At 39.9% G+C, this 13,987-nt stretch overlaps 1 protein-coding gene across 1 annotated transcript in view; it reads right to left on the bottom strand.

Moving 5' to 3' along the window:
- The window catches only part of tgfbr3 (transforming growth factor, beta receptor III), a 52,677-nt gene extending 42,220 nt beyond the window's left edge, over window positions 1-10,457 (bottom strand). Inside the window, 2 exon segments of the mRNA XM_053322328.1 lie at window positions 3,145-3,384; window positions 10,353-10,457. Of these exon segments, the coding sequence (XP_053178303.1) occupies window positions 3,145-3,384; window positions 10,353-10,457 (345 nt within the window).
- Between the last annotated feature and the right edge of the window lie 3,530 nt (window positions 10,458-13,987).

Raw genomic sequence — 13,987 nt, 5'->3', positions numbered from 1 at the left:
GATAGCCAAACACTAGTTGAGGCGACTGATGTCTCGCTTTTGATGTGGATTCCTAATAAGATCATCTATGGGCAACAAGAAAAGCTATGATTTTAGCCATATGTTATCAAAAATCTGACAAGGATTGAGTCCTTAGTTGATTCTACTGTGCCTTCAAAATAAAATATATTACTAAAATACCCCCAAATTCTACTAATAAAACAAAACGATCTATAATAAATAATAATAAAATGGGGATTTCAGAATTAAATGTTTGAGTTGTGTGTTGTTTCCAGCTGTAATCTCATTTTCCACTGGGTTGTGTATGAATATAACACATGTATTATCAACACCTCCTTCCACCAAAGATCAGGGAACAGATTGTATCAATGAAACCACAGTCTGACGCACTGTGCGCCCACCAACGCAGTTTTCCAGAAGGCTAAACTCACGTCCCTTAAGGTCAACGTGCACCCATGACCAAGGTGGAAATGCCATCAAGGAGCTGAGCATGAGTGGGCAGAGTGTCCAAGTGTCCTTTAGAGGATCTTATCTAATCGCGAGCAGCCACCTCCAGTCACAGGACGAGCTTCTACAGGGCCACCCTAATCTCAAGCAAAAGCCAGATTGACCTTCTGTAGCCAAGGCTGTAGGCAGGGGAACGGACAACTGGATTTCTGCCTCCCACACATATAAGTCCACTTTGGCCATGGAAGGATGGAAGGTGGTAGGTTAGCAAAAGCTAGGTGGGTTGATTTGGAGAGATGGATTTCACAGACACTTCATACTGAAGATTTTAACAGTAATGCTTAGAGTGGTCATTTACAAAGAAAACGATGATATATATCTATTAGGAAAGAGAATTGTTTAAAAGAAAAATGTTTAAAAGTTCGCATAAATATGTCCTTTTTCTTTTGAGTGTCATATTGCTTCAAACATTTCCAATAAATATTCACGATATGGAAAATCTAACTGCATTCGGTGCTTGACAGGTGTTATTTTCAGACAAAACCAAAGTCAGTTTGTTTGGTGTAAATATCCATCTGCATCTAATCATAATCCACCCTGACACAAGTAGATCTGTAGCTGGATGAAACACATAAAATCTTCTCCGTTGGCAAGATAGTCCAGTAGTCTGCAATGAGTATAGTGCTGTCAGATGAACATGTGTTCTGAATTAAGTTGAGATGGGTTCACCACCTGAAGGCCTTGCATTAAGAGTCCTACTTTCAAGTGATGAAAAACAGTTCAATTTATGTGGAAATGATACAAACTTAACATAGATAGCTTCACCGAATAGATTTGATTGATGTAGACATCAGCCTTTGAAGCTAAGTAGCAATGAGCCTACTGTTAGCCTGCTAGGGCAACTCATGTCCATATAAATGAGAGCAGCTTGTGGTCACTTTACACTGCAGGTATATGATAGGCAGAATGTGCAAAAATGTATTATATAATAGCAATTTTAATCTGTGGGTGTCCAAATGGTGATTTCTGTTTCAAGCAATATTTGTTGAACTTCAGTACTTTCGAGCAATTCTTTACTTTGACAGTTTCTATTGTCTTCTTGATTTGAAAGTTATATGTGTAAGCCTGTGTTAACTTGCTTTTTCCTCATCCGTGAAACAAATCATTCCATTCACTATAATCACATATGGTCACCCACCGTGCAAGCAGTGTACATGTAAAACCACTGCAATAAAGGAAGACTTCATTAAATCAATAATAATGATGTAATGTATCACATGGACTAGAATGTTTATCTTTAGGGCTACTCATGAAAAGCAAACTTTGCCATTTTACATTTTTGTATCATGTAGGGAAAAGTTGAGCCGTCCTGTACAGCTGCAACTCATTTAGTACAATAAACATGACAGATGAAGACAAAAGACAAATCCCTCTCATTGTTGTGATCACAGAACTCTATAATTTATGTGCAAAACCAACCCTGAGCCACCGAAACCACAGAGTCATTTCTTTATTTACATGCTGATGCAGCACACTTACACACTTTCAGTATATGTGTGTTTTTGGCCTTGGGAACGTTAAGGCAGCAAAATTGCTATGGCAAGTCTAAACATGCTGCTTCTCATACTGCTGTGACCGAGGGGGTAGGAGGTTGGCAACTTGGGGCAGTTTAAAATCCAGACACAGCATTACCAAAAGGCGGTGGGTTTGTGATTCATCTTAAAACTATTGCTATAACTTGGAGGAGTCCTTCCATGCAGTGAGCAGTACAACACCTGAGGACAGGGAGTGGTTGTTAAAACTCACGTCGACCTTTGAAACACTGTTGAAAAAGTGCTGACAGCTTGAATGACTCTGTTAAAGAGATTTCGTCAAAACAACCTAGTGGTTGGAAAATACCGACCGCTTAAATGACTAATCTCTGTCTTCCTTTTTTATAGCTCACTAGAAAGTTAGATGTAGATGTAGGTAGCCTGAGGTTAGCCTATCTGATCATCAGGTTTGATCATGGAACAGGCGTATTTCACAGTTCATTGTGGGGCCACATTGAATCACTGTGATTACTGAATACTGAGGTAGATCTGTGGAAATCATTCATATCAGCTTTCAACTTTGGTGTGCTGTTGAACAATCAAACCCATTTATAACATTTTTTAAAAATAAAATGTGACAGTGTTGTTGTTTAATCTTGAAAACATAAATGTCATTTGTGTCTGACAAGAGCTAATGTGTTAGCTGTTCGTTCACCAGCAACAGAAGTTCATCAATTAGCCCTGAAAGTAGACCCTATGTCCCAAAGCCTCAGGCACTGCCTATTTCACCAAGACCAGCAGAAGAACTTGACTGTGCCAAGCTCAAGATGCTTCCTCTCAGCAGAAGGGAAAAGGACTGGCGGACTCTATCAGAGTCACTGATTTTAACAGAGCATATGAGGGCAGTCGACACATTGAATACTGCAGTCTCTATTGAGCTTCAACGCTTAAATTGCCTGAAGATGAGACGATGTGGAAGGAAGATCATCTAGTACTGGAATGTTTTATAACCCAGCAGGATGGTTAATGTAATGACAAACCAATACGCATCCTATCCTATGAATGGGTGTATGGTTTTGGTCCAAGCTCTAATCTCGACTGGTTTTGTTTAGGAGTTAATTATGGTGCTTGAAAGGTTTGGTTTCTTTTACTAAACCTGACTCACTTGTGCCTGGGTGTTGTCTGGTCCCTCTGGAGCATGTCCTCTCAGGTTGATGATGTGGACCTCCTGAGGGAGGTTAGCAGTGCCCCTGCTTGCACAGCCTGACAGGGCGGTGAAGCTCTTGGACATGGCCTGCACAGGGTGTCCCATCCCCACCGGCAGCAGCTCGCATGGGCTGCGAAATAATGGCCCTGCAGAGGAGAGAAATAAAAAGAATATTGTAAGTATCAAATGCTGCTGGATCTGCAGGACATCACGTCTCACATGATGCTGACATTTATGTTATTGATGTATGAGCATTTGTGCACAATAATATCGTTTGGCCAAAATGATGTAGAGCATGAATGCAGTCAGTGTTAGAGTAGAAATAGAAACGTAGACTTCTTCTTCTGGACAGTTTACAAAAAGTGGAAGAAATGGGAAATATTACATTGTACTGTCTCTGAGGAATTTGTAGTGTTAACATGGTGTAATCCTTCTTATCAATGCACTGATCTGTAAGGAGTATAACTAATGACATAAAGCAGATGAGGTGTGATGAATCATTTAAAATGCCAAAAATTGCATCATATTTGATGAGCTGTGTTTTTACAAGTAAAAACTCTTTCTGAAAACAAAACCCAGCTGGTACCTATAAATATTCGTTTTGACTTTCTACCCCAGTCCTCTGTCTCCTATAATGTAAGTTTTTCCTTAGAACAATGTAGCGAGTCATGCGAGACATGCAATCAACACACAGCTTTCAAATTATATTCCCCTTAAGGAACTTTCAGTCATTTTTATTTTCCTTGAATGGTCAAATTTGACCTTTTCTAATCACTCAGGAGGAGAACCACACTTGACACTTAAAGTGCACTCTGCCTATAAAGTCTGGAACTAACTATCAGCTGTGGCCTTCACCGGTTGCCTTGGAGATGTGACGAGCTCCTGGACAGCTTGAGGTGAAAAACCTGTCAGCATTGTCTACAGTAATAATCCGGTTCATAACGTCCAACTCTCTACAAGTCATTCTCGATAGGTCAACTCACAGACCAATCAAAACATCTGGAGCAGGCTCATTCAATAGGTATCACAAAATTGAACATATGAGCAAATCACTGCTGCAAGGAGTACTTGAAAAGGTCACATGTCAGAGATGGGGTTTTCCCATTAATTCTCAGTAGAAAAGCCTTATGTCATATCCACTTATTTCTGTTATTCCGGCTAATAGATACCTTACTATTCTTCTTCATACCCTATAAAGAAAACACATGCAAAGCCCTTTTACTTTGTCAGGTGCAACACAGATGATATTGGAAGATACTGGCAATACTGATGATATTGGCAGCTCTTTCCAACATTACTGAAATGTAGCCGTATCTGTGCCAAAATATGTCAATGAAATTAATCAAATCTGATTTACTTCCCTTAATTTTACATTAAGTTTGTCTTAGTTATTTATTTTATTTTAGTTCATTTCAGTATCATATTTAAACTCCTAATTATGTCACTATGATTTTAGGTCAAATTAGTGTTTTATGCTGTGTTCATGACAGGTAGGACGGGTTGGACTACTCATTCAGTTTTTGAGGGAGAAATTTCTATGCCACAAATTAAACCTTAAACCTCTTAAATAGGCCATTACAGAGTGAATCTGTTCATAGGGTTTGAGTTAGGGTGAATTGTTCTTGCATGAGGCCTGCATGTCAATTCAATAATTACATTGACAGTGTGAAAATAAACCAAACTAAGAAGTTAGCCTTTATTAGCTTCTTCTCATTTTTGCATATATGAGTAATGTTATTCGTTATCATATCTGTGTCAGTCATAACAAACTGCTAATTATCAGATTTTTTCCATCAGCCATGAAATACCACATTGCATGTAGTTGGGGATGTTTTTTACTCTTTAGAGTCAGAGACATCATAGCAGGCACAACTACAAACGACAGTGACAGAGTGGTTCGTTGAAGCAGAGCAGCAACCAGCATGGTGTAAAGACACCCAAAGCCCAGTGTGTCACATCTCTATCTGTGTTTTGTCTGCCGCACGGTCGGCTTTAACAGCTCAGTGATCTGTGAACGTCTGGGGCTACTTGACTTAAACACAGATTCATCTATGTTTACAGGCACACATTCACATTTGCTCTTGCATGATACAGCACTTCCTTTTCGTCGGCCACAAGCCTCTCAGGTGGTTAACAAGCTTCACCGCAGCCTGAGCTCTGTCTTTAGTGTAAACTTCCTTTTACATTTTCACATCCATACGACCTACTTCAACACATTCGGGGTGTAACTTGCAGTCAGAGGTGTGTGTGCGGGGGGGAGGGAGGGGGTAGGGCACTAAAACTGGGCGTTGAGGTTTTGAGTGAAGTAGCGCACAGCTCTTTTCCATTAGAAAGCTGTGTATACGACCAGAATGTTTGCGGCCAAGGCTTTTTTCTCCGGGTCAGAGCTTGTGTTTTACCCCTCAAGCCTTGTGCCAGCCAAAGCCCCGCTCACATTTCAAACACATCACGCTAAACATGCAAGGGTTGCCAATAGCAATCAGATGGAACATTTGGAAATAATTAAAGTCTAAGTGAAAGACAGTTAGATAACAATGTTAAATTCTCCCCTGACTGACTCCAAAAACACTGTGGCTCAGCAGTGGGGTACAGCTAGAGAGGAGGAGGGGAGGGGGGTTGTTTTTTTTCATACTCAGAACACATAGCTATTGTTTTCTCTTTCCTCACTGTCCAATAAGCCTATGTTAGATCAGCATAAAGCCTGAGATCAGGTATGGCATACCTCTGCTCCCCCTGTTGTGAGAAAAGTACAGGAGCTTTATTGTTACCATATTTGTCTCTTGAGACGAATCCCGAGCCCTTGACAGATGTCTCAAAGTGGACTTTGCGGTGTCTCTTGTTGCTCGCAAGTTCACAGAGATTACCGAAATGCTTAGTTGGGAGCACACATATATTAAAACATGGCAAGGTCTGACAAAAGCGATAAAAGGACAAAGTTTAATAGCAAAAAGCTGTGGTAAATCAGCATTTCAACTCACCCCCACCACCCCCCTTCTTCCCCTCCCCTCCCTTTTCCTCCCAAAGGACCAAAACCCAATTCCCTCTATAACCATGTCATCACGCCTCACTCCCACAAACACGTCTGAGGGCAACTCCGACTCACTTTTTCCCCTCGCACACGGAGAATAACAAACAACAGCCAGACAAACAAAGAAAAATGGAGTTCTTTCTGGGAGACTGCCAAAAGATTACAATACTTGTTGGGCAAGAATCTGCTTAAATTGCTTTTAAAAAAATACAAAAAGAAAAAGGAAAGGCGTGTGGGAGAAAAAGGATACCACATAGATAGAAAAGTAGGACATTCAAAGTTTTCATAGTAGTTGTTTTTTGCCAAGACTAAGAAAGGAAACAATCAGTCTGTCTATCCAAAAGTTTGGTCAGTTTTTGTTTAGATATCATACTCTAAAGCAGAGTTTCATGAAATTTGGAAAAGACAATCATTCCTGACCATTTTGGTTACCTGCTAACCTTCCATCTAGCCCCCACCATCTGGCCAAATGATCCCTATCACTTTGGTCCATGTCCACAACTGTTTGGGTGTCCATGATATTTGCACTGCAGTCACATGGTTACCAGATAATAAATTATAAAGTTTTGGGAATCCCCAAAACCTTTAATCCCTCCTTTGAACAGAATCTATCTAAATCCTACAGGGGACTTATGCACATTTCTTGGTCTATATTAATTATATGGGGCTCCATTGCATGAATTACAGTTTAAACTCCTTATTAATCTTATACTGACCCTTTACACAGTCCCTCAGTTCAGCCTCTGTCCAAAAACAGGCCGTTTTAGCTCCTGTCTCTTTAAGGCCATCCCTTCCAATGAGCCCATTCTGTTCTGGTTGGCCAGCTCCAGCACTGGAGGCCACATTAACACATAGTAATATAAGCATTTCACTACTTTACACAAAGTGGAAACTTCTCAAATACATCAAAACATGTTGAAGTATGAACCTGACCTGAAATATGAGTGGACAATGTGAAAAACACATGGACAACCCATAGCGACGAAGGCTAGCAACGGACGGCCATTTGTTGGCATGCGCGAACAACCTGATGTCATCACAAGGAGGCGGTAGAGGTCCAAGTTTCTGACTGGCAGTGAGTGTTTTTACATATGTCCACCTCAAGTTTTAGACCGTTTGCCATGTTTAATAAAGATATTCAACATCACAAGAGTATAAAAATAACAAAATCACAAAACCCATGATATGTCTGCTTTAAATCTGACTGCTGTGAAATCTACCAAGCACATTCATGTTCCACTGAAGGATAAGTGTGAACAAAAACAGCAGGGTAAAGTAAAACTTATATAATGAACATTAGATAGATTGTGTTGAACACTACAGCCTCAAGTGTCATTATTTTGAGAGTGTTTTTCTGTTTTAGATTAAAATGTAAAGTGTCACGCAAATTATTTATTGCTAATGATTCAACCATGAGCGCAAGGGACTTGGTTTCACTAATATGATCTATGCCACATCAATGTGAAAAAACATCCTCAGCATCTTCAAAAGGATTCAGAACAATTGACAATAGACAGTCACCTGTCATGGTGATTTTCTATCAAGTTGAAACCAAATGACTTCTAACCCCTCACATATGCTATTGCCATCAGCATCCAATCTCCATGGACAGAAATATTATAGTGAGAAAAAAAACACACTTGCATCTGTTGGCCTTGCTGCAGCTTTGTGTCTTTTGTCACCTTGTCTGTCTGCCTTTCTCCCCCGCTTCTGTCTCCCCACCTATCCAACCATCTCTCCGTTTCCTCGGCCAGTGACGGAGTCGAGGCTACGTCCTGTACAGCTGCTACCAGTGCCTTTTTGCCGTCCAGGCCAAACGCCCACAGCGGAGGAATGAGAGAAGCTGTTGTTCACTCTGCGTGAAAAACAAGTCCAGCCTGAGTCCCCCCCTGAGACCGGTACGGCAAATACATCCTTAACCCAGCAGAAAAGCTAAATCTGATGGTCGGTCTGCTACACCATCCGTGACTACAATCTCTAAAATTTTATTAAGCCTCTTTTAATGAGATGATTAACAAAGAGAGACTTGAAGTAGCAGCTGTATTTGAGATGCATGGCAGAGATTGTAGATCTAACTTTAGTCTATCCAAACATTCAAGTCCAGACATTGTGTCCATCCAGGCACTTTTGTAACTTGTACCATACCACAATATTTTGGTACGACTATAACAAATTACCAACTAATATCTCCAAACCTCAGCAAATTATGTTGACAATGATCTATTATCAAATGAGCTGCAGGTTCTTGGAGTTCAGCCATCATTTTGAGGTGATATGCTTAATTTCCACAAGATCTGGCAGATTTCTGAGATGCTGTACAAATGATTCTACACCTTCATTTTACTGTACATCAATCTCAATCAGTCAACCATGGCAAACTGACCCTAGAGCCCAACTGCAGTAAAAGGCTGGGGAGGTCTACCCATCCATTTCTTAAACCTGCAGTGGAGAACATTTACATCTAAATGAACATTTGTAACATCCAAGCTCTTGCCAAACAAGTTTACGCAATGCTAATTAAGCCTATCACCGCCAGATGAATCTCTGCGTAATTCAAGAAATATGGACTTTTAAAATTTCGTGACGGGTGCGAAATTCCAGCACTGGCCATTCAGCCAGCTCTTCTAGCATTTCCAAATGTTATCAGACGTAATGGTTCAAATTCTGATAGTGAAATGAGTCATTTCACAAGGGTTGTGTGATGCTTAAAACTATTAATCCACCATTATACAGCCGCAAAAGTAGGTTACGACCATACTGGGACAAATCCGGTTGGGCCAGTGGAGCGTCAAAGCATATCCGTTTTTACAGGCCTGCTCCATGTGCTTGTCGTATGATATCGTGCTGCATGCCTGTGTTAGACAACCACTGCCAAGAGCCCCCCTTTATTGTCACTGCCAGAAGGGGGAGACAAAAGCCTCGCACTCCAGCTTTAACTTTGAATCCTGATTCATTTTGTTAACATTGGAAACATATAGGAGTCTTGGGCTAAATCAGCAACATACAAGGTTTTTGAACCACGTGCCAACATGGGCATGAGCTGGTTGTCATCCCCATGTTGGTCTGTCCCAACAGAATATGTTTATCTTATTTATATTTGCAGTTCTTCAAAACTTTAAATTTCGTCAAGTAACAGTCTCAGAAAAAGTACCTTCCAACACACTGAGATTCAACACACTGTTTACAGATCTGCTCTGTCAGCTTTGAAAGCTAGGATGTCTGACAGCAGAAGAGATATGAAACAGCTCAAAACAACCCAAACTAGACCAGACTGTAACACAGTGGTAACCATCCGCTGACTCTGTGTGTTAGAAGATGCTCCTGTGTTGTAACAGAGCTCAGTGGGGCATACCTGAAGTAAACAAACAAAGGATCAGAAATAGCTCAGATCTGAATCCTGCAGATCAGCTTGGGACATCTTTACAAACTAACTACTTGAGACGTCAGAGAAAATCAAAAACGGACTAAATGCATTTTATCAGACCGAAGGAAATGCTTCAAAATTGGACCTTCAGAGTGGCAGGCATCAAAACTGGCAGCTAACAGTGCAGAGTGACAAGTGTAAAGACCAGGTGTAATGGTGTATGAAGACTGTGGTTTTAGCTGTGAAAGCTTTTTTTAGCTACTATGTGGAAAAGCTGACAGACTTATTTAGATCATGAACTTCCCAGCCACACATTTACCGTCTTTTGCTGTGGGTGGGCAGTGTCACAGGAAGTTCATGAGGCCTACGTTAAACTTATGCCCACTCGGCCACTTTTGCTGGATGAGCTGAAAGAGGCTGAAGTTTCAGTATTGGTGTATTGACAGAATTAAGTAAGAGCAACAGCTGAATTTAAAAAAAGATGAAAGGATGTGAAACTTCACTGAAAGGAGCTGTAAGGTCAGTGAGAAATTGAGGTTAACTCCAAGTTATAGAATAAGAGATTAAATCAGTTGACATGTACTGTACAGTATGTGCAGAAAGCAGTTGAACTCATTTCAAGAGTGAGATAAAATCAATTAAAGAGTAAGATTAAATCAGTTGAAATATCTGCTGAAGAGTAAGATATGAATCTTTTTGCATGCTCTCATCTGTAGTTTTAATTTCACAACTGTCATTCTGATCCCTCACACAGCTTACTCATAATGTTCTTACTGTAATTTCCCAGTAAGTCTCAGTAGAAGGCGCCACCATCACCACCAGTGTCTGGACTCCATGGGGGGGTATATCTTGCTGCTGCTCACGATTGAAGTCCCTCATTTCAAAATCTGTCTATAGAGCCAAAGGCTTTTGACAATACCTAATCATGAATATAATTTGCATAATAAACAACTCTTTTTGCTTCATTCACTAGTCTCTCCTGATTTAAGTGAAAGCAGTTGAGCCAACCCCTCTATACACATCTCAAAGATATTCATACACTAGTTGAAATGTCAGCTAGCATGTAAGTGGTAGAAGCAGTTGAAATATTATTTCTATTCACTTACCTTTACATTAAAATCTAATTAGCAATAAACGCATGGGTTTATTTCCTTGTCTGAACAGTGGCCCTTTATTTCAGTATGTATCAGTCACATTTTTAATGGCGGTCCCTTGCTGAGTAGCTCATGACCAGGGCCCCCCCGCAGTGTGACTCACTCTACACCATGAGTAAAAGATGTGAACATGAAAGACTACCACCGGTGATTGACGTGAACCTTAACCCACTTCTTTTTCTCCTAAGCGCCCCCCCTGGTTAAATGTTTATTTACACAGTTATACCTTTTTTTGGGGATTAGCACCAAATATACACAGACTGATTCTAACAGCAACACTAGATGTGGCTTTACAAGAGCACGCGCTAGAGGAATTTATTTTCTGTCAAAAGATATTGATTATATCCTTTTGTTATTATACATGTCCCTAAAATGCATTTAAAGCTTGACTGTGATAGTGTTAGAGGTAAGACAGGAAGTAAATGTTATAAATCCAAAATAAGGAGGGGGTGGGGGGCTGTAAAAATACACTGAAAGCCAACCCACTTTGAATTATTTCAACAGTAAAGTCCATGTAGTGATGTCACTAGACACTTTTCATATTCTTCAGCAGGCTCCTTTTAGACTATAACTTTTGATTTAGGCACTCATATCTCTTAATATCTCTTTCAGATGTGTTGCTATAGTTCTATATGTCATAATGTGATGAAATGATAGTTATTAAAAGTCCCTCTCTCATTTTAACACCTTTCATCAGAGCCCTATCCAGGTGCCGAGTCATAGTTCAAGGGTAGAAACTAATCGCTTAATAAATCGACATTATGTAGATTACTGGCTGCCTTGCACTTCCTGTGAATGATGAGTCTGGCTCTGTTATTTTCAAGTGGCAAAAACCAGCCACGTACTTCAAAAATAATAGAAAAAACATTGAGAGAAGACTCACAGGATAAATAATCAAGATGAAAAATGATTTGAAGGGCTGGAGCTATAACAGAAACAATGCTATAATGAGTTTGTAATGCTGTGTCTGCACTTCGACTTAATGTTTCTCCATCGGCATCATTTTGAAGTTAATACTTTACTCTTAGACCGGCTGCATGATGTCATCATTTCACACATTTTATATTAGTCACTTGGTATCTGTGATTACTCCACCAACGTAATGGAAGGAACAGAAATGATTTCTCTGAGAAGATGGTAGTAAAAATGATGCACATAGGGTTATCAGTATCACAAACAGCAGGGTTACAACAGCTTTCTATTTTCTTTAGGGATACACTGATATATCGGCCAAATATCACTATAAGCCAATATTCCACTTATTGACTAACATCGGCCTATCGGTAATTAAGATTCATCGGTGTCCGTGGCTGATGTTCTGGTTATTTGCGGTCAGACAGTCACACTCAGACAGTCACACTCAAACAGCAGTATCAAAAGGAAGCAGTTGCTATGGAAGTACAGAAAATTGTTATTATTAAGTAAGTGATTGTAAAGCAGGCTAAAGGGATTTTAGAGCAGTTGTTTCATGTGTGAAAGTTATTAAAGATCGTTTCATGAATTTGTGCTCATTCAAAGATAGTATAATGATGGGCTGAATTACTTTAAAACAAATCAGTTATTATTATTATTATTATTATTATTATTACATTATTATTTCACAATTGGTGCGTACCTAATTTTTCTTCATTAATAAATGAGTAGTTTGGTCTTGTAAAGGTTATAAAATATGGAAAAATGTTATAAACAATAAACATCTCGAACCCCAAGTAGTTTTTCCAAAGCCTACAATTTTAAGTTTATAAAGACATAACACAAAAAATAAGCATTTGTTTCCTTTAAAAATGCCTTTAAACTATAATAGATTATCCAAATAGTTGCAGATTATTTATCTGTCAGGACCTTCAATTACTAAAATAATACTGTACTTGCAGTTCTTGACAAAATGATCCATCTTATATTTTTATCTAAGCTTGGCACTAGTTCCAAACTCGAGTTTAACACACTTTATTAATGACAAACCCTTAAAACTGCACTGTGCATATTTATTTTTAAATCCAAAACTGAAAGACTACAAAAGTAGGCCCCTCCCTGCAAGATTACATTTGTCAATACAATCTTCTCCCGTCACACTAGAGATAAACGCCTCCGTTTCTACAGAATGCACTTTGTTGCTTTCCACACGGCGGCAGCGAGCCAACATTTGAGTACAGGAAGTGATGTCAGCCTCTGTGCCAGTTAGGGACAAATCTGATATTCCCACAAAGCCATTTCCGAAGATAAACAAACAGAACCTTCCCCCTTATGTGTGTGTACACATCCTCACATGTCTTGTTCCCAGTATCCTTCAGCGGGCAGGCTGATTGTGTTTCTTCAGATGCAGGAGAAAGCGGTGAAGAAAACTTGACGGTTGTCGACACGTGTTTTATAAAACATACAGTATGCTAGGATTCCCTATATGAACATACAAGCAAATGAAGCCAATAATAAAGCCTAATACACACAAATACACTTGTCTTACAATGCAAAGATATAATAAGGCCAATGTAATTACAATAGATATGAAGTACAACAAAAGGGCCTCTTTGTTTCAATATATCTCCTCCTTATCTAAGATATCCCCATTCCCATATGAACCACAGGATTAAATGAATCCTCTGGCCTCTTTTGTTTTCTACTGTGGGGCACGTTTCCCATGGACCGTGAACCACGCAAACGAGTTTAGGGAATGTAATATTCTGCCCGCTTTTGTTTTCCTAAGGGGGCTTTGGACTAAAGAATCACTGGCTCTGCAGTGTTGACACTAGCGCAGCCCACTCACCCCTGAACCTTGAGCCACTACTACAGGAAGTGAATAAAGCCTTTCATAAGGGTAGTGTAAGTTCACTCCGCCGGCCGGCCTATGAAAAAGGATTTATCTCTCCACTGTAAAATTGGAGGCATAAGAGGAGGAAGCTGGAATGGGATGAAGGGAGGAGGGCAGGGGGGGGTGAGCTTGAACTCCATTAGGGAAGTCGTAAACTCCCCCATCAAAGTGTGAAATCTGATGTCAAGATATCCCATCTGCACGGTAACCCAATATCACCCAAAAGCTTTTTATTGGAAGGTTCATCTAGCTTAATCTTGTCAGCTGACTTCTAATTGGAAAAACAGAAAACAAAACAGTAGATTCAAAGGCTTGTAGCTACTTTATCTATGTGGGGGATGCTGCATAAGTATGGATAGGCAGACAAAGCTTCTTCTTCTTCTTAAGCATGTTAACAGGTGTTGGCACAATAAATAACTTCCCTGTGGATGTAAAACCAGCAGCAACAA

Source organism: Scomber japonicus, chromosome 7 (genome assembly GCF_027409825.1).
Source record: "Scomber japonicus isolate fScoJap1 chromosome 7, fScoJap1.pri, whole genome shotgun sequence".
In the NCBI taxonomy this organism is placed as follows: domain Eukaryota; kingdom Metazoa; phylum Chordata; class Actinopteri; order Scombriformes; family Scombridae; genus Scomber; species Scomber japonicus.
This window is presented reverse-complemented; position numbering and strand designations above follow the sequence as displayed.